Source organism: Mytilus edulis, chromosome 14, assembly GCF_963676685.1.
Source record: "Mytilus edulis chromosome 14, xbMytEdul2.2, whole genome shotgun sequence".
In the NCBI taxonomy this organism is placed as follows: domain Eukaryota; kingdom Metazoa; phylum Mollusca; class Bivalvia; order Mytilida; family Mytilidae; genus Mytilus; species Mytilus edulis.
In genome coordinates this window covers 12,512,385-12,539,437 of record NC_092357.1, presented here as the reverse complement: position 1 = coordinate 12,539,437, position 27,053 = coordinate 12,512,385, and the positions used below count along the sequence as shown (strand labels likewise).

At 31.4% G+C, this 27,053-nt stretch overlaps 1 protein-coding gene across 1 annotated transcript; it reads right to left on the bottom strand.

The window, feature by feature from the left end:
- Nucleotides 1–776: 776 nt before the first annotated feature.
- Nucleotides 777–19,055, bottom strand: LOC139503872 (uncharacterized). Its single transcript, XM_071293831.1, has 9 exons — nucleotides 19,031–19,055; nucleotides 13,896–14,153; nucleotides 8,508–9,446; nucleotides 7,687–7,793; nucleotides 5,886–7,130; nucleotides 5,087–5,117; nucleotides 3,887–4,155; nucleotides 3,054–3,081; nucleotides 777–1,910 (listed from the first exon to the last, which is right to left on the bottom strand). The coding sequence occupies exons 2-9, from the start codon at nucleotides 14,053–14,055 to the stop codon at nucleotides 1,600–1,602; spliced, it is 3,090 nt and encodes a 1,029-aa protein (XP_071149932.1). The 5' UTR covers nucleotides 14,056–14,153; nucleotides 19,031–19,055; the 3' UTR covers nucleotides 777–1,599.
- Between the last annotated feature and the right edge of the window lie 7,998 nt (nucleotides 19,056–27,053).

Here is a 27,053-nt window from a genome sequence, read left to right as displayed (position 1 = left end):
ATAAGCAAAAAGACAAAACAATAATTATAACAGGGAAAATAACATATGTGGTATTATGTATGATGTGTTGGTAAATAAAATACGAAGACTGATGGAGTAATTACTGTATATTCAACCTTTAATACCTAATCAGCATATTTATCAGTTTAACCATAATCCCACTAAATTTGTTATAAAAAGGTACAATTTTAGATTGAATTTGAGACGTCAAACCATTCCAGCCATCTTAGTTCATACATGATTTCAATAATAAGGCATCATTGACTGAGGGTTAGGTTAATAATACAAGTCAATCAAAAGTTGGAATACATTCTTAATGAAAAAAAGGGATTATCTTTATCAATAACAATTTACAATACGTTCTCATTGGAAAAATGGGGCAAATAATTATAAATTGAAATCTAAAATAAATTCTTTATGGAAAAATATTCTAATAAATCTAGAATAAATTTTCTTATGAAATATTAAATACATTATTATGAATTTGCTTTACAGCAAACTCACTATAAGCAAACTATGAAAATGAAAAAAAAACCATTTGCACGTTTTAGTATATGAATTAACATCAAATTTAGCTGAATGCAAATTAGGAATAAAACATTAAATACTGTCAAAAAAAATTTACATGGGAAAATCATTTGAAAACCAGAAATTAGGATGTTTTACAAACCATTGCTATTGTGAAATTACAAAACAAAATTATGTATATATGACAAAGCTGTTAAAAGGATAGTCACAAACTAGAGAACATTTATCATTCTTGTAAATATAAAAAATCACGTTGAATAGAATTGAGCATCCATTTTCATTATTTAATTTAGTACTTTTAAACAAATCATAATCAATATAATACCATACACAGAAATCAAAAATGAAAAGTATAAAAAAACCAACAAAAACAGTTACTTACAAAAAGCCACAACATACTGTGTTAATAATTACATCAATCAGCACATGTTGTGTTTATCGCAGAGAGGCCAAAGTTTTGTATTTGATTTTGTTGAACAGTGTTTGTCTTAGAAATATTTTAACTATGAAGGTATAGTTTAACATTGCTGATGTACATGTTCCTTTATATTATACATGCATATGTACGTATACTATATAGGGTTCTCAGAACAATAAGCACATTCAATTATGACTTAAAACTATATGTACTATTCTTATTTATAAAATTCTTAGAACAATAATCACATTCGGTTTGGACAATAATCTGTAGCAATCATTTTACGGCGAGTTAGAGTTATCTCAAAAACATAGGCGAACTAGCATGAAAAAAAAAAGATACAACAAAAATTAGAATCATGTTTTACAGTTAATTTATCACATTTATGATACTACAAAACGTAAAAATGATATTTCAAACAAAAAGAAGACTTAGATGATCAGTTAACCATAAAAGTTTAAATACGGTAAGCCTAAATTCCTGTTTTGTTACACAGTAAAAATATCTCTATTAATTTAATCATATTTGAACTAACACAAATGTAACAGTTACAATTAAATTATTATTGCTTTTCTTAAAATTGAATATTCTCTGAGAATTGCGCACTTGTGTTTTCCTCAGAGCAAACAGGAGAATATTATTATTCATAGCAGTCAAAACAAATCTGATAAAGTTTTCTCAACGATTTGTACATTTTTCCCAATGTTAATGAATGCATTTGCGACATTCCTCAAAGTTGGTTTCAAACTGTGCATCTTGCAAAACTGGAATCTCCATTCCTCTAAAATGTCCTTGTTCAGTCTTACCAAATCTCGTTCGTTTTGCCTGTAGATAATCTGCTCCCAGGTCTGAAACTCCATTCCAAGTTCTATCAGGAACGGAAGTGAGTTATTTCCAACCAATGGAGCCAATCTGTCAATGTGCTCCTCTGTGGGTACCATGTCCCATTTATGTGCTTCCTTCTCTGTGATTGTCAAAAATAAGGCAGTAGGTTATTAGTAGTCAAAATTGAAGTGACCAAATTTTTCTCAACGATTTGCAAAACAAATGATAACTGTTTATTTCATTCTTATATTATTGATGCTGTTGCAATGCAAGATATATGGAGGGTGTACATACAATTTTCAACCTTATTCACGTATATTGCATGCATGAAAGATTGTTATCAAGGTCGACAACATGCAGAGTTTACAATGTTTTCCTGAGAACAAGTTTACAAAAAAAAAAAAAAATGAATACATAACCAGTACAAAAGTGGACTTTAAAAAAAAAAGTGAATTTAGGGACTCATCTTGAAATTTCATCGGGACACTCAGGATTATGTACCCTTGTGTTGATTCAATGCTAAACATATGGAAATTTTATAGAAAATCCACAGCCTTTAACCTTGCACTCTCATATTTGGCAATTTGATGTCTGATATATATAGGACTATTTCATGCAGTGCTAGCATTGATTTCCTTAAAACAAGTCTATTAATGTAGTTATTGGTTAAAACAAATAAAAATATGGACCAAATCAAGTACACCTCTAAGGGTGAGCTCGACTTGAGTGACTCAGCACGAGGTATTTTGGAATTTACAGGTTGGTTTGAACTTTTTGTAAAAAATAAACACTAGTTCATCATAGAAAAGCAAGTGAGTAATCTATGTTTCAAATTTTATAACAAAAATCTCTGTATTAAAGGCTGTAGATTTTCTATAAAAATCTTTGTTTATTTGCCACAAAGTACTCCTTTTCTATTATATGAAATGAAACAGTAAATAATAATGCTTTGCATCAAGTTTCCCTTTGGTGTATGTACAAAATGGCCTATTTTTCGTTATATCTATAGTTTTGATACAATTGAAGTTTGAAAAATTCGTACAAAAATAGCTACAGAAGGGGTCATTAACCTTATATTAACGCAGAGGAAAAAACATATTTTACAATAATGATATACTTTTACTAACATCATGTTAAAAACAAAGAGGCGAAAGATACCAGAGGAACAGTCAAACTCATTAATCGAAAATAAACTGACAACGCCATGGCTACAAATGAATAAGACAAACAAACAAATAATAGTACACAGTCTTAGAACAAATATCCGAAACATATAACTTACCAAAATCAATGGAATCTGCTTTTACAAGCTGTAATACAAGGAAAAACATAGTTACTAGTAGATAACTTGTACTGTCATCATATGATACGAATAATTTATTTTACAATTATATTATCAGTGGCGGATCCTGAAACTATCATAAGTGGTGGCCCACTGACTGCCTAAGAGGGGACCCGCTACGTTCACGCTTCAGTGATTCCCTATATAAGCAACCAATTTTTTCCCCAAAAGGGGGACCCGGGCTCCCTGCCCCCTCCTAAATCCGCCTCTGATTGTATTTAGCTATATTTGTGTATATCATTTGAAATTGAGAATGGCAATGAAGATATGTCAAAGTGAAAACAACCCGACCATAGAGCAGAGAACAGCACACAGCTAATGCTACAATGGGTCTTCAACACAGCGATATAGTCCTGAACCCGGCTTCCTGCCTCGCAGGCGATTAAACAATTATGTATAATAGTTCAGTGTACATGGACGTCATACTTTCTTGTGTATAATTCGGAGTTTAGTATGACGTCCATTATTACTAGTATACATATTTTTTAAGGTGTCAACTAAAGGACGTCTCCGGGTGCGGTAATTTCTCGCTATATTGAAGACTCATTGGTGGCCTTCGGCTGTCTACTCTATGGTCGGGTTGTTGTCGCTTTGACACATTCCCCATTTCCTTTCTTAATTTTATACTAAACTTCAAAACATATACATAGTATAGTTGAAGATTGTCTGGTATATCAACAGGAAATGGTGGAACAAAGGAAGAAAACAACCAAACTAAAGGAATTGGGCAAAAAGTTTTAACTTTGTTTTGTGATTCGACAACATATGTTTACCTTGCAAAGTATGTGGACATCCTCTTGGCCACTTGCCTCCACTGCTTCTTTGATGTGTTTAAAAGTCACCCCAATACTGTCTCTGCATCGTCTCAAAACTTCAAAATTCCATTTCCTTGAATCTTCAATTTCTAGAATGCTATCTAGGTCATTGGTTGACATTCCTAATTTAATTGCTATTTCCCTGACTTCATTTTTACTGAACAATAATGACAAACGACGTAGGTGTAGATCTGATGGCGTCACTTTCAAAAAGTCGTCATTTGTTACTTGAATGGAAAGATTGTAAATGCATTAAAAAACATTATAAGTAAAGAAAGTCATTTATACATAGTATGTATTTTGAGACTTTCAGTCTAAGTTTTGAATTACGATACTCTAAGAAAAACTGAGTAAGTGCAATCCAAATAAACTGTATTATAAATAAATGACAACATACAATATTCGCACTGCATTTTATAGGTCAAGTTTCTTTCTTAATAGTTATCAAAGGTACAAGGATTATAATTTAGTACGCCATACGCGCGTTTCGTCTACATAAGACTCAACAGTGACGTTCAGATCAAAATGGATGTATAGCTAAACAAGTACAAAGTTGAATAGCATTGAGGACCCGAAATTCCCTGAAAATATAGATTCATAGAACGTCAAGCTGGTATGACATAGTAGCGGGGTATATTATAACCAGCATTAAACGAATAATGATCAGAGAGTTCTGCATTTTCATTTTCTAATATTTTATGAATTCCAGTAATATCTCCAAATATCATATTAGACAGCATTAGTTATTTTTATATTAATATGCGTAAAACAAAGGTAAGACGTTAATACAGACTACATAATTCTTTGTTATTGACTAATTAGATATAGGAAAATGTGATGTGAGTGCCAATGAGACAACTCTCTATCCAAATAACAATTTATAAAAGTAAAACATTATAGGTCAATGTACGGCCTTCAACAAGGAGCCTTGGCTCACACCGAACAAAAAGCTATAAAGGGCCCCAAAATTACTAGTGTCAAACCATTCAAACGGGAAAACCAATGGTCTTATCTATATAAAAACATGGAACGAGAAACACGTATAAATTACATAAACAAACGACAACTACTGTGCATCAGATTCCTGACTTGGGACAGGTGCAAACATTTGCAGCGGGTTTAAACGTTTTAATGTTACCAATGGTAAGCATATCATACCTGGACACCCTGGTTCACATTCTTTTTCATCCTTTAAGAAAAGAAACAATAGGATAATTTGTGTTTTACATTACATCATATCACTCACACGATGGTATACACATTGAAATGTTGTCAGTTAATTAAGATATCAATCAACGTATCTTATAGTCATTGAATTCCTATTCTCAATTATTATTGTTGTGTGTTACAAAACTGGCTATTGCAAAAAGTTATTTGTACTTTTTTTTATTCTTCTAATTTTGCTGCAAAATAAATATTTTTTTCGTTTTGATATCTTATTAAGTTTCACATTTAAAATAAACCATGAACATTGCAATATAAATGTAAGCACGACGAGCATGTCACAAAAAGATTCTTATATTGCTCATGTTTCTTGTATTTGACTTCTTTTATTATTATAAATTCATTTCGTTCTGAATAACACATATTTTGCATTCTAAATTAAAAAAAAAGGAATTTTAAAAGTGTAAAGTTGTGCGTTTTTTTTTCACTCTTTCGTTTTAAAGGGGACAATACTAAAACTATAGATAATTAATTGAGCTATCGGAAAGAAATCCTTTTTAAAACAAACCGGACTCATAATCATATTTTTTTAATCCACAATGCCGTTATAATATAATATTTTTTTTGCGACTGGACTAAAACAATTCCTTTTTAAAAGTCTGACACCAATACACATTTTATCAAATGCAGCTTGTAAGTGTTGTGAAACAATCTTTATTTTCGTTTCCAATCAATTTTGTCAAATCAAATTATAAATTGGACCAGAAACACTTTTTAACTTATTTGTAAATACCTTTCTTGCAAACCACGATGTGATTGTATGTATGTTGTGTTCGATGCCATGAGACGGACATGTCCAGATGTTGTCAATGTTTGCTAGTCTTGTTAATGGTAGGATACATGGATTATCTGGTGAGTTACAACATATGCTGGTGACAAAGGATGCATCAATGTGTTGACTCTCATCGCTACTTGTTTTGATATACAACTGACTGATTTTCTCCAAGGCAGATACCAAACATTCGTTTACACTAGAAGCCAGATCCCTCATTATGAGTGTGTTTGTTTCAGGATGAACAAGACGGACAACAATCCTTTCATCTTCACAGAGAACATACATATCAATAGAAGGATCAATAGTGAATACTCCTGACCTGTGGAACAGCATGTCTCTGTTTGCCTCTCCAAATGTCCTAACCGCCCAGACATACAGACAGTAACTGATAAATCTAAATGATAATGCTGGGGGTATCATCATGGAAGACGAAAGAAAGGCTATGGCAATATTTCGTTTGATAATGTCAGCAGATTGGAGGTACCCAGAATCGTCTATAGCTCGCACCATACTTGCAACGTAGTAGAAATCAGCAGTGATACGTTTGTGATCAGAACCATATCTCTTTGGTTCGACCAATATATCCAGATGGGTCATGACATTCAATAGATAATCTTTTTCTTTGTAAAATGTTACATATTTCTTTCCCTTCCAAATGCTCTCTATTGCTTGTTTTGATACCACCCCTTTCTTGCCCATTGCATCCCATATTTCTTCTCGTTTCTTGTCTCCCTCACAAAAGCGCCTGTCTGTTACAATTGATTTAAATGCATCGATGAGAAGGGTGGGAGACAAAATAACACGGTCGGCCAATTTACGTTCATCAAAGTATAATAACTTGCCAATTGAATGTTGAAATTTCAGGAATACTTTCAACTCAGTTTCTGACAACGATCTTATAGGCTGCAGCGAGTTTATTTTCTGTAGATGATCTAGTGTAATTAGAGAAATATTTCGTCTGATTAGTGATGCAAATTCTAACTCTAAAGGGATAAAGCATTTTGGGAGAGATTCGCCCCATGTTGGTTGCCTCTCTGATTCCCTGATGATAGCAGCCTTTATCTTCGCCATTTCTGGGTCATATTTGTCTTTAGCGTTTACAAATATCTTATCACCAATCACCAACTGCTGCATCAATGGCGTTTTGTGAAACATCTGGTAGATTTCTCCAAATATGTCACGACGTCTTTTTTTAACCTCACTCTGAAAAGAATATGAATATACATACCTAACGATGGTGTGTATCTTATATACAAATCTTTAGTTACAAAGTATAGACCTAGTATGCTTGTAACCGTTCTCTAGACACCGGCCTTATATAGACGAAACAGTAGTTTGGCGAATTGAAGTACAGGAGTAAATGTAAGGGTATTGTGCGTTTCATATGAAACAAAATATATCAATATATATAGAAGTACAAAAAATACAAATATATATATAAAAAATATAAAATATATATATAAAAAACAACATAGATATGACCCTATTTCGCATTTTAATTGGTTATAGCATAGTGTTCATGCCATGTAGATATAGAAAAATGTTAAGCATGCATATTCATAGATCAACTAAGTGATTAATTTGAACTGAAGGGTTGTTTATATAAACTGCGTTTAAGAAATTTAACCAAATAAATCCAATGAGCAATGACGATTATAAATCTCCATTTATTCGATTAAAAGACATCCCCCCTGCATATTATTCTAAATACAAACAGTCCATCATTTTAAATGTAGAACATGTTGTACAATCTACTTACAGCTGATACCTGATCTTTGTGAGTTAAAACAACCAGAATTTTAGGAAATCCCCGAATACTTCCTTTACAGTATGTTACAATGGTGTTGATCCAGAATAACAGATAATCTGTAATAAAAAACACAATAAAAAGATATTAAAGTCATTCCAATGTATATATTCTGTATGAAATCAACTGTCTACTAAATAAAGTAAGTGAGTGCTAATTCTTGCAATACTAAACTCACTTTCGAGGGTGTTTAAGTTAACATGCGAATTTATTTTAACATTTTTTTCTTTAAAAAATATCCTGTACCAAGTCAGGAAAATGGCCATTGTTATATTACAGTTCGGTTCTGTGTGTGTTACATTTTAATTTAATGTTTCTTTTGTGTCGTTCGTTTCCTCTTATATCTGAGTGTCAATTCACATTATTAAAAGACGTGTCACGGTACTTTTCTATCCCAAATTCATGTATTCATTTTTTATGTTATATTTGTTATTCTAATCGGATTTTGTCTAATACTTAGTTTGTTTCTGTGTGTGTTACATTTAAATGTTGTGTCGCTGTTCTTGAGCGTCACTGATGAGTCTTATGTAGACGAAACGCGCGTCTGGCGTGCTAAATTATAATCCTGGTACCTTTGATAACTATATATTCTCCTCTTATATTTAATGCGTTTCCCTCAGTTTTAGTTTGTAACCCGGATTTGTTTTTGCTATCGATTTATGAGTTTTGAACAGCGGTATACTACTGTTACCTTTATTTGGAAATGTTGTTTATCATGTTTACTTTTGTTTCACATTAGAGTGTATTTCAAATGTATGTATGTTTATACATACCTCTTGATGTTTTATGTCCACTCTTTCCTGGGAGGTACTGTTCATACGGACAGGGATCATCAAGTTTTCTACTTCCATCCAATACAATTATGTATATAGCTCTGTATGTCAGAAATGTCTGATGAGTTGAGTAGAAAACATCCTGCCCTCCAAAATCCCAGATTATAATGGGTGCTATATTTTTGATGTGTAACTTTTTTTTTCCGACTTTAGAAGACTTCTCTAAGAATTTTTCCTTAGTAATCGACACTTTTACTTCTTTGACTTGTTTGGTAATGCCAAAGAATCGTTTTAGCTTTCTGATAACTCCATGTTCAGTAACAGTTTCTATATGCAAATCACCAGTGAAACCTGACTTTATAGAAGCATCATGGGAATCGTTCCGTAGTGTGAATTTATCAAACGAAGCTTCACATATTTGTGTATCATTCGCAGCATCAGTATTTTCTTTTCTTGTTGTATAATTTTGTGCGTCTCGTTCATTCATATTGACAGAGTCAACTACACTGTTTCCACCACAAACTAATCTCTCTGATTGCAGTTCTGAACTAGAGCGTTTATCTAGCACAGCTGTCTCATACGCATCATCTTTGTCTTGCATTTTCGATGTCTGTCCTGATACATGAACTTGTGATTTCTTGTGCATATGTATAGCCGTATTTCTAGCATAATCCGGTAAAGTTTGAAAGTGATGCTCTGAAAGGGTTTTGACATTTTCATATTTTGCCACAGAGATTTGAGTGGATGAAGAAGCATTTGACGATGGTGATTCATTTGATTTATAATTGATATCTCCCTCGCTGGTCCATGTTGATGCGTACTCCGTCATATCTGATAAATCTTGACTGGTTGACAATGTATCTAGTAACTTAATATTCTTTTTTCTTTTATCTTCTCGTAAAAGGGATCTGCTAACGGTGATTTCTTCCAGGGAAAAATCTAATTTATAGATTATTGAAAACTATTCATTAGACATTGAATGTGTTGGAAAAGTTCAAAATATTTGTACCAAGTTGAAAAAATGAAGCAACTATATATTTGTATACGTATGCACTCAATTAAACCTGCGTCAATGTTTGGCTTTATGGCAACGCTTAACATATTTGGTAACTTTAAAAAAATGCAATTACAAACTATGTTGATGCCTTATACCTCACAAAACTAATGTTATGAGAGACTTTGCTAACTTGTGAAATATATCTATATTTGCAAAATAGGCAAGGCAATGTAATAACCTTGAGGATACCTGTTAGATTGTTGATGCTAATCAATTAAAAAACGATATTGGTATATGAAAACTAGGGGTACATCTGTCATTACTTTTATGTGTTGTCGTTACTGGATACAAAGTCTCTAACAATTGTGTTTGAACAATGTATGGCATAAACTGTATAAAAAAGGACTATGGTGTTGGTAAACACCTCTGAAACTTGGAAACCTTATCATGTGACTAAAACATATAATAGATAAAGGACAGATGCCTATGCATTTAAACATGCTAAAATTTTTTTTCTTTAAGTGTACTTTCCAATGGCTTTTTCATGGGAATCAATTTTGTATCCCTATGCTTTCGGACATTCTCATTTATTCTAATGAGGCATACAGCATGAACCTCCCACAGAAAATGAAAATGAAGCTAGCATTAAACTTAGCTTCAAGTTCCTGTTCCGAATAAGAAATCGGCAAAAATGGTCGATTTAGAACTAAATTCAGTTGACAGTTTTTTATTTTCTAATATTTATATTACACTTCCACACAATCTTGTTAAGGTAACACGATATCTAATGACGTTACGCCACGAGTTATCATTCCTAATGTTATCGAATAACGTTCACACAAACTGGTCCGTCAACGCAGCAGGTTCTGCAATCACAGAGTGATTAAATAATAAAAATCCTTATATGTTTGGTAACTATGTGACATTTTTAACGGTAACTTTCCCTAGATGCAGAGTACCGATAGATTTGAAGCAAAACGTTACGGTTATTTGATATAGATTGTTTTATCGTTTTTCGGCAATTTGTCTGTTCAATACTACTATTGTTTTTAGGGATTCTGTTTCTTTAATATTTATGCATCTGCACGATTTATCTTTATATGTTCTTCATGTTCATATGCATAACAGATTGAGTTTTATCACTTCATTTTTATTCTTGGTTTATTTTTGCAATAGATACTTATTTATGACGCAAGCTGTATTCTTATGAAATTAGATATTCTGTTTCTTTAAAATTTTATAGCTGATTATGCGGTATGGGCTTTGCTCATTGTTGAAGGCCGTACGGTGATCTATAGATGTTAATTTCTGTATCATTTTTGTGTCATGTGGACAGTCGTCTCATTGGCAATCATACGCCATGGGATATGCAATTTATAAGATAGCAACATCTGAACATTTAACCACATCAAAACCAAAGACATTAAGAAAATCGTGACTAATGCTAAGACGAGTATCTTTTTACTTCTAATGTGTAGTTTCAGTAAACGTATGTGTAGTATAATTAGGCATTTTGATAAAATATAAACGCACGCAGAATACAAATTCCAGCTTACATCTCGTACATGTTGAATTTCAAGCTGAAACTTTTTATGATTCGCAATTTGTTTTAATTATACGTATAAAGAATGCATAAATGATATCAAGATTTGTTTTGTAAATACTTTTTCACAAATGACAGAATGTTGACCTTTGTGATGTTTTGCATACAGTTTGCAAGGTTTGTCCAACATGCTAACAAAACATCTTACACATTTACACCACGCAGAGTGCACTATACCAAGAATTTGAGCTTATGACTTCGTCATTTGATAAGGGACTTTTTGTTTTGAATTTTTCTTGGATTTTGTTATTTAATTTTTCAGAATTTGCATTTAGTCAGGAACATTATTTGCCCTCATAATTTTCACAAGTAACAGAATGTTCAACCTTTTTTTGCCTGTGCATCAAATGTGTCTTTTATAAACAACTATTTTTAAAATTGTATTGTATCGTTCCGAACAAACATGAACTGTTTGCCAATGAACGTTAAACAACCAACAAACCAGAACTCGCACCCGCAAAGTTGAAAGGGACTAATATATAAGTTGCAAAACTTGTTTCCCAATCCACTATAATTACATATGTTTAAACTAACCATCAAACCGAGCAATAAAAAAATGTTAACTTAGTACTCTATATTTGCATTGATGCAGCGATGACACCACTTTTGTCTAAGATGATGCAGTGAAAGAATCAATAATTGGGATGAATCTCACGTGATATTTTTCATGTTATATTCAAGGGAACATTACACAAATATGAAGGTATTTTTCATGATTTTAACTAAATTTTAGAATAAAGATATTATTTGAATAATTTTACTTGAAAAAATACTTGAATTTAACTTGTACAAAATTCCAGTGATTTATGCATGAACTATTATCATAAGATTCACGTGGAACCAACCAGTTCACGCAAGTTTTAAGTATATGCTCGTTTGATGTGAAAATCAGACCAGAAAAATGATAATTCATTGGAGAGAAATGTCCAAGTGCAGGACGAAATGAAATTATATCAATAGAATTTTATATTGCATTACCAGTAAATTTACGAAGCCCGACAGGGGAAATGAAAATAAATGGAGCACCATTCAGATCCCGATACATAATCTCATTTTCATATCTCTGAGTAGCAATAACATTATATTAGGTATACTATAACATTACACGTTTTCGGTCAAATTCTAGGCGTATCGATTAACTTTGTAGCCATTTATCTAAATAAAAGAAAAATAAATCAAAATCAAAAAGGATGTTGACAAATGAGTTTCTATACGTGTATGGACTCAGTATGCAATCCTGGATATTATGTTATTTTTTTGTTTTTTCGTCGCATATAAGAACATAGCCATCCATTTAAAAATCTAACAAAAAGTAAGACGAATAAAAGCATTTCCCCTACGTCGCCAAAATTGAAATTTGCCCAAGAAAATTACAAAGAAAACAAAATTGGTGACCCAATCTTTATTACACTCGATTCAAAGAACACGTGTGTCAAAAAGTTTGGAAATCGAGAGATATGGCATTCGATATCGTGATACCTTCAATAACAGTTTTCATATGTAATTAAATTATCGTTTGCAACTTATATACAGCCTCTCAAATGAAAAAGGTAAATATGCTAGATATCCTTACTAGATGAGTAAAGCCTTACATGTTCTCCTTGACATTATCTATGGAAGTTTCGGCAATAAAGGTTATCGACAGGTTATAAGAATAGCAGAATTGCTCTTATACTGTTATGAATCATATTGTATGCCCAACTCAGTAAAAAAAAAGTCTAAATTTTATTGAATTGACAAATTCAACAACACGTATTGTTGTCTTGATGAAACATTTCCTGTTAAAACAATTCAAGAATCCTCTAAATATACTGCAGGAACTTACGCAAAGGAACTGACATTCAATAAACCTGATATTAATAGCAACAACAGATATTTGTGTTACACGAAAAACTGTTATTTTCATTTTTTACGATAATGTTCCCTTGGAACCGTAAATTAATAAGTCAGGTATTTCAAAATCACACGTTACATCAACGCTTTAGAAATCCTATCATAAATACAAATCTGTGGTTTGAAAGTTTGGCTGTACATATAGAAAACTTAGTTCAAACAGAATAACATATTCTTAAGGTCACGGACATATCATTAACGGAGCTCGGAAATTTGCAATCCTTTGAATATGCTTAATTTATAAGGCTACAAATTCAAGATAGTAATCATTGGTAATAACATCTTTGAATAGTGTTTTATTGGTATAAATTTTAATGATGGTATCAATAAATTTAAACCATCCTAAATATAACACATATGTACTTTCAGGGTACTACAATCTGTCGATACATATATGTTGGCATGTCACAATGCCATTGTTTTCTCTGACTTAATTAGGTCTTTCCACTTATCATTGAATATTGGATGCGTACTTATGTTAGTTAAGGCCTAGTAACATTGTTTTATATTAGTTGTTATTGGCTTAGAACTAACTGTCAGCAACTACGAGTACTCTCAGTTTTGGACTTAGTGTCTTTCATGTTTTTATTGATGAGGGATGTATAAATACTCTGCCACGTCTGTGTTTTTGTTTGATAAAAGTATTATAACGCCGAACAATATAGAAACATAGTAAAATAAACAGTAAAGCGTATGTTTAAAAAGTAAGAGTAACGATCTTCTTTGAACAAGATACCTTACATATTGCCTTTTTTCGTAGTATCTTTTCAGCACTTTCAATTCAAAACTATTTTTGATCGTCTTTATAGAACGTTTATCATATCGGAAGACGAAATGTCCATTAAATATAAATTTCATTTTTGCTCGAATCGTTTCGTTTTGTTTTACGCATTACCTTGCTCTCCACCAAGCCATTCCCTCCTTTCAATGTCCATATATGAAAGACCATTGTATAATTCTATTCCATCTGTTGACATTCTGAATCGAGTTGGCCGTTTACCAACAAGATACCTGGCTATAGTTGTCTTTCCCGTACCCTGTTCTCCAGCTAACATTACTCTTGACTCAAAGTGTGGATAGCTTTCTTCTCCCAACAGACTGGTGAACACTTGCGCGGATTTTTTGTCTAACTTTTGAATTTCAATTGGAAGACCTGGAATTTAGAATAATAGCTCTAAGGTCACATGTAATATACAACGATATACATAGTGGCATAGTATAGATGGTATATTTTCCGCAAATATTTCACCATTATATTGTTGGTACGATATTGGATCAAAGCAACGACCCATACATTTGTTTTGTGGTAGGCCCTATTGCTGTTCGATGTGCGTGTATGCTTTGGCGAAATAAACGAGAAAATCTTTTCTGACTAAATATGAAATCATGTCCCAAATTGTCCTGTTGCCCCAAAACTCTACGTATGATATATATGCTAGGCGAAAACATAAAAAAAGGCATATCAGACACCAAATGGACAATCGAAAATCGACAACCTAATTAAATATGAAAGCATTGTAAGTTAAAATATGAACAGGATGGACAGAGAAACAACAATAACAAATTAAACATAACACAGATCGATTCAGATTGATTGAATGCAAAGTAAACCAAGAACTAAAATGGCAGCGTCACATAAGCCTTATCAATTTTTTTCAGGAATTGTTCGTAAACTAATAATACATTGTTCGTCCAACGTTTGGAAAGCATGTGAGTAGCACATCGTTTTTTTTACAATATAGTATCCTTTAGACATATTGGTTATCATTTGGCATCTGGTATAGGTCATCGTGTTCATTTATCAATTGTATTTGTTGTTATTAAGCCTTTTGTTCAACGCACGATATATAGTTTCACTTAGTTTATTTATTATGTTACGCCATTCCTTAATTTACATAATTCGTTTGATTATATTATTTATCTGTTAATGTGTTCCAGTTTAGGAGGAATATTCATCTTTAACATGAGGGAACAGTCATTATTTATCAGCTGAGGGGGTCGGTTCAAATTTGCACATCAAAAAGTTTTGTTGGCAACCCCCCATAATTTTTATGAACCACATAATGACCCCCCTTAAATTAATGTTTCACAAGTATGACCCCCCCTACTAAAAAAAAATCCCTATTAATTAACAGTGGGCAAATAACTATGGGAAGAATGTGGACATTGACACTATCTGTTACCGAGTATGCATGGCAGAAAGAAATTTTCTCTGATTGCAGTCATTTTCTTTGATTTTGTACTGATTTTTTATATTACATTCTACAATTATAAGTTCCTCTAGTATCTTCCGTTCCTCTTTTCTATTATTTAGTATATCTAGCTTGAACTTATTAATTTGATAAAGATAATTTAGTTTGACTGCATGTTAGCAGTCATTAATAACTGATATTTTCTAACTATTTTCAAATATTTTTATTGGATAAAGCAAAAAAACTATAAGGTAATTTATATTCCCTTGATGTTCATCATGACCTTCAATATTCTTTTAATTTTTTTTCGAAGTTGATGGAACTGATTTTGGTTAATATTTTTCAGTGTAATTCTACTTTGAGAAAACCAGCCTGAATACATGAAATATCACATCGATTTTTTTCAGATTTTTTTTTCTTGAAACACGAATTTCTGACACATGCAGGAAGAAAAAAAAAGACAAAATAAGCATTTAAATGAAAAAAATATAGATCGCAATTTAACTTGAAGGTTCGTGTACAGAATGAAGGAAAATGTCTCAATACATTTAATGTCTTTATTAAAATTTTAAAGTTTTATAAATGTTTCGTGGATTTTAATTTTCTAATCATATAGTTCTAGGGAGTGCAACTTATGGTTCTGGTCCGTCCTGCTTCAAATATGAATATACAGTAACATTATTTTGGAGCTTATATTTATATATATATACATCATGTATATATACAGTACGCCCAGAGAGTACATATGTAGGTTTATTATTATAAGAACATTCAATTTCATTTCAATGTGGAAATGTTTTACAAAATCCCTGAGTGTACTGTTTTTTGTTTGTGAATGCCATGCTACCCAACAAAATTAAAGGCCCTTACTTGAATCATTAAATATTCTTTATCTAAATCGATAACTTTGTAATAATTTAATAATAATATCTATATAATTATCAAATGATTTTAGAATGTACACACCTTTAGTTTAACAGTCCTTCATCTATCCTAAGAAATATCATCAACATGATTTTAACACTTTAGAAAGTTGGAATAAACATGTTCAACTGCATGTTCAGAAACTTTTCATGTTTTATACAGTTGTTAATCTTATGAATTGGTTGTAAATTTTCACATCCTATGGATAATGAACCATAACAAATGAGTGATTAGATACACTACAAATGAGAGATTGGGCATCCTGCTGGTGCTATCAAAGGTTTCAAAATGACAGAAATCATCAAAGAGATTACACACTTACTTACAATATCGTCAACAATTAATATACTTGACAGACATAAAAACTTTCATTGTGTGACCCCCCCAGTAAAATAAAAAATTTGATGGCAACCCCCCCAGCTGTGTGATTTTTTTGGTAATGACCCCCCCTAAAATGCACCGACCCCCTCAGCTGATAAATAATGACTGTTCCCTGATACCAACATCGTATCATCGCTACTTTTCCCTTTCCCAAACTTATCCGTTACAGGTAAACTGCAATGTCATTTGTGGCTAACCACACAGTGAGTTTATTATATATCATTTTATTTCAAGCCTTCATATATTAGAACCTTTTCTCCATGAAATGCTGGATATTTAGCATTTCTTGGAAGTACGACATTTTCTCGCTTTCAACGGAGTATTATTTTTACATTTTGTTATTATAAAATTAATTCAACATGTTGTAAAATTGTATTTTGTTTTTATTTTCAGCTCCTTACCATTTGTTAGATTGGTTTGAGAATAAATTGTAAGCACCTGATTATTGATTGAGGCCATTCGTGGTTATACTTAATGGTCAGCCATAACATTATGGTATACGATACCCCCCCCCCCCCCCCCCAATTCAGTTCCATAAGCAGAAAACTGAATGTTTTGAGTTAAGAGCAGAAAACAAATTAAAAGAAGGAAAATGTAAGTTGATCATTGCTAACAAAAATGGTAAAAACATTGATAAAACAGCTAAAAACATGTTCATAATTTGTTTATTTTCTAATTCCACTAATATTTGGGACACCAACTTTCCGGTACGAACAAATGTGGTTTTATTATTAGTTTTTCAATGTTTGTAAATGCAGGAATAGTTTACCGAAATAAATTGATAAATGAATAAGAAACTGAGTTGCTACTATGAAACAACAATATTCAATTAAAATATAACTAACTAAGGTTGCAGATTACAAACAAATTAGTTTTCTTATAATATGAAATCTTAACCCAGTCCGAATCCTGAAATACTCTCCATTTACAATTAATTTTGTTTAAATGCCTGTACGAAATTCTACAATGAGAAAAACCCATACCATGGAGTCTGCCAAAAAAGGCTCTGACATGAAAAGTATGAAACAATTGAAACAATTGAACTGAGAAAAGAACTGACTTAGGAAAGGCACATACATTATGTCGAAATTAATATTAATCCCAATGTTATATTCTATTTTTGGAAATTTACTTGAGACGTCTTTTTTTTGTGGCGTTGATACATTAGTGTGACGCACAGTGCACAATTCTATTGTGGTATAGTTGAGTTCATTCATGAATTAATTTTAGGTGTTCGTTGTTATTCTGTGGTTTGCATGTTTGTATGTGCTATTGTATTGTTTGTTTATGTATTTCCCTGTCCTTAATGTTCTTGTATTTGTTTTTACTGTTTTCCAGTCACGTAATGTGATCATTGTACATTGTAGCGGTAGTTTTAACATTGTCATATAAACGAGAGGTTCGGCTACCCATGAAACAAGGTTCAAATCAATGTTTTTCTTATTTTTTTTCTGTACTAAGTCAGGAATATGGCAGTTGTTATAACATGGTCCGTTTCTATCTACGTTGGCGTATGTTTTGTACATGCAGTTCAGTGTTTCTGTTGTTCCGTTTTATTTCTCTTATAGTTGAGGTTTTCCCTCAGTTTTGGTTTTTGACCCGGATTTGTTCAGTTAAATCGATTTATGAAAATTGAACAGTGCTATACTACTATTGCTTTTATTTAACATGTTTGAATATACCGAAAAGTAGGTCGTTCTTTATGGGTGGCTTTTAAATATATATTAAAATCGTATAATAAAAAACAAAATGCTTCTTTGTTACAATTGTGTGTTTTATAGCGATTCAGATGATAACACAATGTTGACTGATGTACCCATTATTTTGACAATGTAACCTACTGTGTCTATTTGGTTTTTGTTTTCAGGCATGGTTGTCAACATAATGGAATTTGGTTTGACTGTAATACAAGTGAGATGTTTAGCTAGCTATAAAGTCAGGTTCAATCCACCATTTTATACATATGAAAATACCTGTACCAAGTCAGGCATATGACAGCTGTTGACCATTCGTTTGATGTGTTTGAGCTTTTGATTTTGCCATTTGAAAGGGGCTTTCCTTTTTTGAATTTTCCTCGGAGTTCATTATTTTTGTGATTTTACTTTTCCGTTTAGATCATACCGAGTGCTATTGACTTTAAGTATATTAAATACTATTGAAGCTCGTATTTGATCGGACCTGATATTTTATTTTTCAAACTATTATGTAAATCAATTTTGAAATTTTGTCAAGTGAACAGGTATTTTAGATTATTTTTCTCTTTTTGCTGATGAATTTCCCTCGGTTTTAGTTTGATACCCGGATTTGTTTTTGCCTAATCGAATAATGACTATTTAACAGCTGTATACTTCTGTTGCCTTTTTTTTACGAACTTGAAAAAATAGTTAAACTCATTGTTACAGCAAAAAGTAAATATTCAACTCTAGAAAAACATATTAAAAACAAATCTATAATTATTTATTCCTTTGATGAATTCGATATCACTAGCACAAAATGATGCAGTCGCTATAAAAATAGTTTACTGAATACTTACCAGGCAAACGTGATTCATAATCCTGCAACAAAACATAAAGTAATATTATGTGTCGGATTTAGATATTTCAAGGAAAGCATAATCAAATGTTAACATTCTTAACAAATAATATCTTTTTAAATTTTTAATCAGTCATATGTATTATTACGCAGATTTGTAGATAGGATTTGCAATATAAACACTAGCATGACTTATCATAAGAATCTTAGCAAAAGAAAAACAATACTTTTATTACCTTAAATAACTGTCTTATTTTCTTATTGTTGGTTGGATTATCCATCGGCCTCTGCCCCTGAATCATAAGAGTATGTTTTAATCAAACATTTGACATTTGCGCCGAAATAAAAAAAATATTCTTTCATTTGCGCCGATTATGATTATTTCATATGCGCCGAATATATAACAGTTTGGTTAGTACTTATAAGTTTAATTTATCTGAAATATATACATTTATTAAGTACAATATATCCAATTTATATGTATATCAATGTAGAATGATCAATATATCTTAGAAGTGAATAACAGAAAAATACATAAATAAAATAATTGACAATCGATAACATATGTGCAACTGACTTATCAATGATGTGTATTATGATACATAATAAAAGCATTCACCTGTTTTTTTACACACATTTCACGAAATATCGGATATAAAGAGGTATGCAAATGTTGTGTAAATATATTCTTATTTACAAATATATACAAACCGCTGTATATAGTTTATCTTGTCTTTACATGTAGTCAATATTTACAATAATTTTGTTTTATCCTGCTATGGTCATTTATAAGTGACCGCGGTTTATAAAATATATCAACACTTTATCAAACCTTTTTAAAGTTAGGATTTGCATTTATTTATGACCATCTCAATACTTTCACAAATTTATGTATTTGTATACTGCTGCAATTGGAAATCTTCGTCATGTAATTTTCTATGATGTTGATTTATCCGCAAATGTGTTTATTTATCTAGGTAGCAAAGCATTATAACTCAAATTACTGAATAGTAGAGAAACTCATCAAAGATACCAGGACTAAATTTTGTTTACCCTAGTCCAGTCAATCTAGCATAAATTTTTACTCTAACCTGAAAGTAATTGCAACAGAAGATTTTTAAGTTTTAACCCTTAGCATTATACCCCTAATTTACACAGAAAAAAGTCCCATAAAATCTTACTTGAGGAAGACTAAAAAATTTACCATTTAATATTCCAAGACAAATAAAGCTGCTTTTGGGAGTGCATTTTTTGTAATATCATTTATTATAATTTGGTAATTTCGTTTTAATACAAAACAAAATCGATTCTATAAACTCGATTATTGGTCTGTTCACTGTTTGATGCATGTACTGCATGCATTACTTTATCCATCAACATTTTATATTCTCGGGATATTTTCGACATCACAGTTAATCAGTAATGATAGTTAATTCGCATATCCTAAAACGATATTTTCCTTTGAGTATTGATTTGAAACTTCTGAAAACCCACGAGTTTGTAATTCATTCTATAAAACAAAGAATGTATTACATTTTATATAAGATATATTTACTACAATATGTATTATGTGTTACTAATATAGATAATACACATATACAAAGCCTAAACAATACTAATTATGAGTCTTCAGTATAACATCGCACATCGGTAGCTTTCCGAAAATAATCGAGCGGTTTTTCACGTTTTTATCAAAAAGGGCAAGTTTCGGAAATAGTCTATAAATATTTCTTAATCGCGGTAGATTGGTTGCCAAAAACTATTTGACACAAAACACATCTCCACACAGAAATGTGAAGTTTATTTACGAATACTTGCAAACATAAAGTCCAGTCAAGAGATGTTGAAATCCTTGTGCCTCAGGGAGAATCCTCTGTAAATACGTTCTTGTGTGTGCGAAAGAAAATAACAAAAAAATACACACAAAGGATCACTGAGTCATGTGTCTTAATTACACCACAATTTACCAATGAAATCAAACAAAATCGATGGATAGTATTATTTTATCTACGGGGTTTATCAGCATTAAATGTGTAACAAATATCAATTTTTACAGAAAAATCGGGTACGAAAAGATCAATAGAAGACCACAGCCAGTATCAATATCTATCAAATAGTTTGTATTTCTTTATGATTTAAAAATTGTCTTACAACAATGCTCTTATGGACATTTGATTGTGATGTTTTTATTAGCACAAAACTAAAATAAGTTATCGAACTTTCAGTCATTCGATATCTCATTTATCGCTTATAAATCTAAATTTTTTTTAGCTTTCATTTGTACTTTGACAGGAATGTTTTTTTCTATCATGCCCAAATTAGTAAATTTGTTTTGCAATAATTGCACATAAAATATACGTTTAACTCATTTCAATCGAAATAACACTGAAACAAGATCAACAGTAATATAAATGTGTATGTGACGAAGTAAAATACATCGTCTGTATATATGTCCCAAGACAGGAGCAAGTAATTCAGTTTTTGTTATTTGTTTCTGTGTTACATACTTATTTTTTGTTCATTTTTTTGTGTACATTATTTATGACGTTAGCTTTCTTATTTAAATCAGCGCAAATGAAAGATAAAATCAGTGCAAGTGAAATGCAGATGAGCGCAATTGCAAAACGCCAAATCAAAGGGATTTATGTTTTAGCAACATTTTTATGTATAAACAAAATTATACTACCTATGTTATAAACGTATCAATGAATATTTAAAGATTATTTAGGGTTTTCAAACGAGGGGGTGTTTCTCAGCTACAATCTAACCGAAGGATTGACATTCTATGCAACACATTTTACTACGAACTATAGCGAGGGGTAAATATCGTCATAGAAGGTCCAATACGTAAGATTCAGTTTACCGAACGTCAAGAACTCTTTTGTACATAAAGGAACGTAAGTCGTATGACGTCGGGGCAACTATTTGTTCACATTAACAACAATGGACTCTGATTTTAAGAATAAAAACATTCCGGAAATCAAACATTTCTTAAAAGGGGTAAAACAACTGGATACGAAAAGAATAAAAAAGTTAAACTAGCAGAAGAAGCTGAATTACAAAAGATTGCCCCTTTGGACCAGACAATATCTTATTCGCAAATAAAATACGCCGAACAGTAGATGATGGTGTGTTGCCGCATCCCATAACTGTTATTGATTGGTCTGAAGATTTAAATGCAATTCCAATAATTGAAGCGTTTGATGTTAATCATTATTTAAAAAAACATTTGTAACCGGACAAATGAACGTTTGAAAGCCTATAAAAACGACAACAGTTACCGTCTTCATTCAAATGGACATATCCTTGATGTTAGGCAGTCTGAATGTCAAAGCGATATACACTATGTCAAAGCAACATGTGTACCAGAGAGACAGTCTGCTGACCCGTACGAAGTTTGGATATTGGTCCTATTAGATGGGTCTATACATTCAGAAGAATGTACATGTGTGGCGTAAGTTTTTTCAAGCATAATCCGAATCCGAGGTTGTGGATGCCCATTGGATTTACAGAAAAGAGAACAACGGGCAAAAAGATATTAAGAATAATGGGGTGTTAAAATACACACAAAAAAGAATGGATTGGTTAAAAAATATACCTATTACAGAAAAGAATAATATTAAGAAAAATATAATTATACAAAAATACTGTATTCCGAAGAAACTCAATCGGAAAGTCCCTAATGACATGGCAAAATCAAATGACAAAACATATCAAACAAATAGACAAAAACTGTCATATTTTTTACTTAGTACAGGCATTTTTAAATGTAGAATATGGTGGATTGAACCTGGTTTTATAACGTTAAACCTCTCATTTGTACGACAGTCTCATCACATTCCGTTAAAATTACAACGTTGGTAAACAAAGGACTTAAAAAATTAAATAGTCAAAATATTGGTACAGGAGTCATCACTGTGTTACAATCTAAAAACAAACAATTATACAAAAAAACACAAAAGCATCTATCAAATTAAAAACACATTTATTAATTCGAGTGTCTGACGTCAGAAAAGTTATACGTCACATAGGAAGAAATTGTGTCGTCCAATGTTTATTAAGAACAATTATATAATTTCACATGGGGAATGTTGGCATACGGGGTTGAAAAATCTAAATTTTCAGAATTAATTTCAGAAATAGACCGACATCAAAAATTGTCCAGAACAACTTTAGAATTTTTAAGAATCGACAAATAGTTAATAACACTACGCGACACACATAATTTTGTCGTTTGTCGTTCAAAGTATTTTCTAATTCATAATAACTATAACATAATGACATATACTAGAACAATAAAATACTGACGGGACCTTTAAAGGACAGAGTCACATTATAAGAACCAAAGAAACACAAAAAGTGGCATATACAAAACACACCAGCAAAATGAATGATAATACAAACATATTGACGGGATGTATAGGTACCGACCCACGTCAAATGGATATCATAGAAAACAAATTCAAACAGTAAAAGTAATATTGATAATAGAACAAAGACAACTAAAAAACAATATAACATGGTATTAAGATAATAAACAACGTCAGTTCGCAGAATCTATACACCAAGACCATCTATTATTATTTGTGAAGTTGAAACTGAATATTTATCAACAAGGCCTGATTGATCTTTCTAAATGTATTCTCTATGAATTTTGATTCCTTAATCTACTTTGTTGTAAGACATATTCCTTTTCCATGTTTACATGGTCTGGGAAACGATGGCATATTTATGGTGGCACCTTTTGATATTAATCATGTTAATAAGTCTTTGATTAAAAAAAAACTGTCAGCCATTACATAATCCCCCTTTTCAATCAGATCAATGAATCCACTCTTTTCAGTAATGTTTCTATCAGAAATGTTACCAGTCCATAAGTCAGATATAAACGAAAAACCTCTGTTTGGTGTAATACCTACAAGTGTTTTAAAAGTGTTCTTTGACTTGTAATTTGACCAATTTTTTGACTGTGTTGTTGCCGTTGGGTATCTTGGTCTCTGCACATACAATTCAGTTGCATCGATGATTACACGAGTGTTAGGATATTTTCTACGAAATGATTGAGGCATGTGTTTTTTTTTCTTTTTTTTTTCCATCTTTTCCTTAGATGGCCATTTTCTTTAGTTCTAGCCTTAACCTCAAAAGAGTTATAATAAATTCTTCGAAAAAGTCAATTTTCTTGAAACACCAGGTATGTTCTTATTATTTACTTGCCATATTTTACCGTCACTTGAGTCGGGACCTGTCCAGTATTTCATTTTTAAGCATGTCCTTCCAATAATTTAAAAATTCCAAAAAGCATTGAAATATTTTGCAGTCCAAGAAAACATTAAACATTACTATTTGATTAGACAACTTTCAACAAGTTTGTCCTTAAGCAGTTAATCTGTATTATTAAACTTCTCATTTTAAATGTTATTTTTCTCTTTGGTAGTATGTAGCTCAACTTGTAGCAGTTTAACTTGCTTCCGTAGCTGTTTATTATCTGTTTCATATCTTTGACATTTTTGCTGTAACAAAAAAATATTATAAATATAATCAGTGCATACAATTTATAAAATGTTTTTATATTTATTGTTTACTTTAGTCAAGTTGGTAACAAAAAAAACAATACAGTTGTATGATTGATTGATTTTTCGTTGCTTAACATATAGTTGCAAATATTTCATGCATATTCAGAACGAAATACAGTTATATGGTAAAATGATTATTAAAAAACATCTAATACTATATTTCAACATGTTCAAGTTGGATTACAAATTTTAAGTAAATATATATTTAGTAAAATATTTGAAGAGCTCATATATAATATTGATATATTAATGTAATTTGAATATAAAAACACTTCGCTTCCTACATCATTTTTGAAGTATAAGCTGCCATCTAATGAATTAAAAACAAATCAATTTTTGATTGAAATATTCTTTCTATAGTTCAGAAAGATCACATCTTTCTATACCTATATCCAATGGAGGAATTTTCAATATCAAATAAAATGAACGATAATCTAATGAAAAATTCAGAATTAATTTCATACCTCTAAGGTGTTGTTATTTTCAATTAATTACACACATTTTTCTTCAATGGAGACATCTTCACTAACTTCAGTACTACAGCAATACGTATGGTCTAAACTTTGCTTTTCAATGTAGGAAATTACTGAAAGTAAGTGAATATGTTCCATTTAAAACATTTGACTACAATGTACATCAGTAAGGCTCTTAAAATTGTTGTTTAAAAGAATTGAAAGTACAAAATGTGCATATAATTCAGAAAGTTGGAGTAAGTAATCATGTGTTTAAGAACTATAACTCTCAGAACACATATATTTTCTACTGGACCTATAAGACCGTCCACCAGTATACCAGTTGATGGTGTAGTGTGCAGACAAAATTAATCTTTGACTCATATTTATCTCTGCAAAACACTTTTTACATTTTGTTTTTTTAATTAAGTTGTTTATTTTATGTTGAAATAATATTGGCATTAACTTCATCTTGACATTGTGAAGATAAATTGTTTTAAATTTGATATTTGACCTTTTTATTTGTATTTTAATTAGAATAATATTATAATTGTTATTTAGCATTGTTTACTAATTTATTCTATATCGTCATTGATCATCATTCATCAAAGTTACTATTGTTAAATCACATTATGAAAACCTTCCATGCATTTTAACTATATGCCTATCAGAACATGCAGTCATGCAATAGACTGACCCCAATGTTTCTTGGTTTCGTTACATGCAACTCCGTATGATTGAACAGTACCATAGTGGCACACTTACTATTTAGTCTTGACTTATTTTATTTACTAATTTTACTTAAAAAAATACCTGGAATATCTAGTATGTTTTTTTTTGTCTTGGTATTTTTGGTAGTTGTAAACTGTACCAATGTTTGCTGGCCTGTAAAATATATAAAAAAAAATATGCTAAATATATATCTTCATGTATGCTCAGTCCAACATTTAAAACATTTTTTTTGAATTGTCAAAGATTATTATCTTGGGGCGTCATGGACATAAGAGAGGTAATTTCCGCCTCTTATAAAAGGGACAAACGTTTGTTCCCCCCAAACCAATTTTACTGTTTCACTATAACAAGCAAGCAAGAGAAAAAATATTGAAGTATGAAAATAAAGAGGACACTAGTTTCAACTATGTTCCTACTTACTGTATTGTCAAAATCAACTGTTCAATGGGACGTTAATGACTGTTCTTGATGTCTCTTGGTATTCCAGTTTTGTAGTTGTTGTAGGCAAATAGGGCTGGGGCTGCATTTCCCTTCGTAGGTCTTCCTTCAATAACACGACGGGAGAAAAGTGCATGCTAGTGACAATTTGGGTCGAAATTAAATCCTTCTCTTCTAATTTGAGACAACCAAAGCTTCCTTAGTTTAGGATATTTTATGGCTGAAGGAAGTATATGAAAGTCGACGATACATCCATTTAAAATCATATCAGGATACTTTAGAGCATTATGTTTCTTCTGTGAATTGTTGGAGCAGCTCTCCGCTTTGCAGGAAAATTCACCATGCTTCTTTTCGAAGCTTTATCGCTCAAAGAACTATTAAAATCTTTTTACAAAACGTACATTTTGTACATGTGTTTCGACATAAAACATGCCCATGATAACGCAAAGTCTCGCAGTAAACGTTATGACTAGTGCGAGACTAAAAGTAAACCGAAACACGGAACGGATAATCTGAATATTACGTATTAGCTATATCTGTGACTTATATGATAAAAAAGGTTGAGGAATTTTAAATTCAGACAGTCATTGGGGCTGTTTTCTACTATTTTAGTTGGTTGTTTTCATTTCCATTCTGAATTCGAGATTATATCTATGTGGAAAATCAAGAACTTGATACGTCAAATTACGGAAATATTTATGTTAAAACACTTTTGATATCAAGGAAATTTATACCGTAAATGACCCCGTTAGAAGATTATATAAGGAAAGTAAATATGTTTACTTGGAGGAAACCAGACTCTTTAAAATCTTCCATACGAGACTGAAAT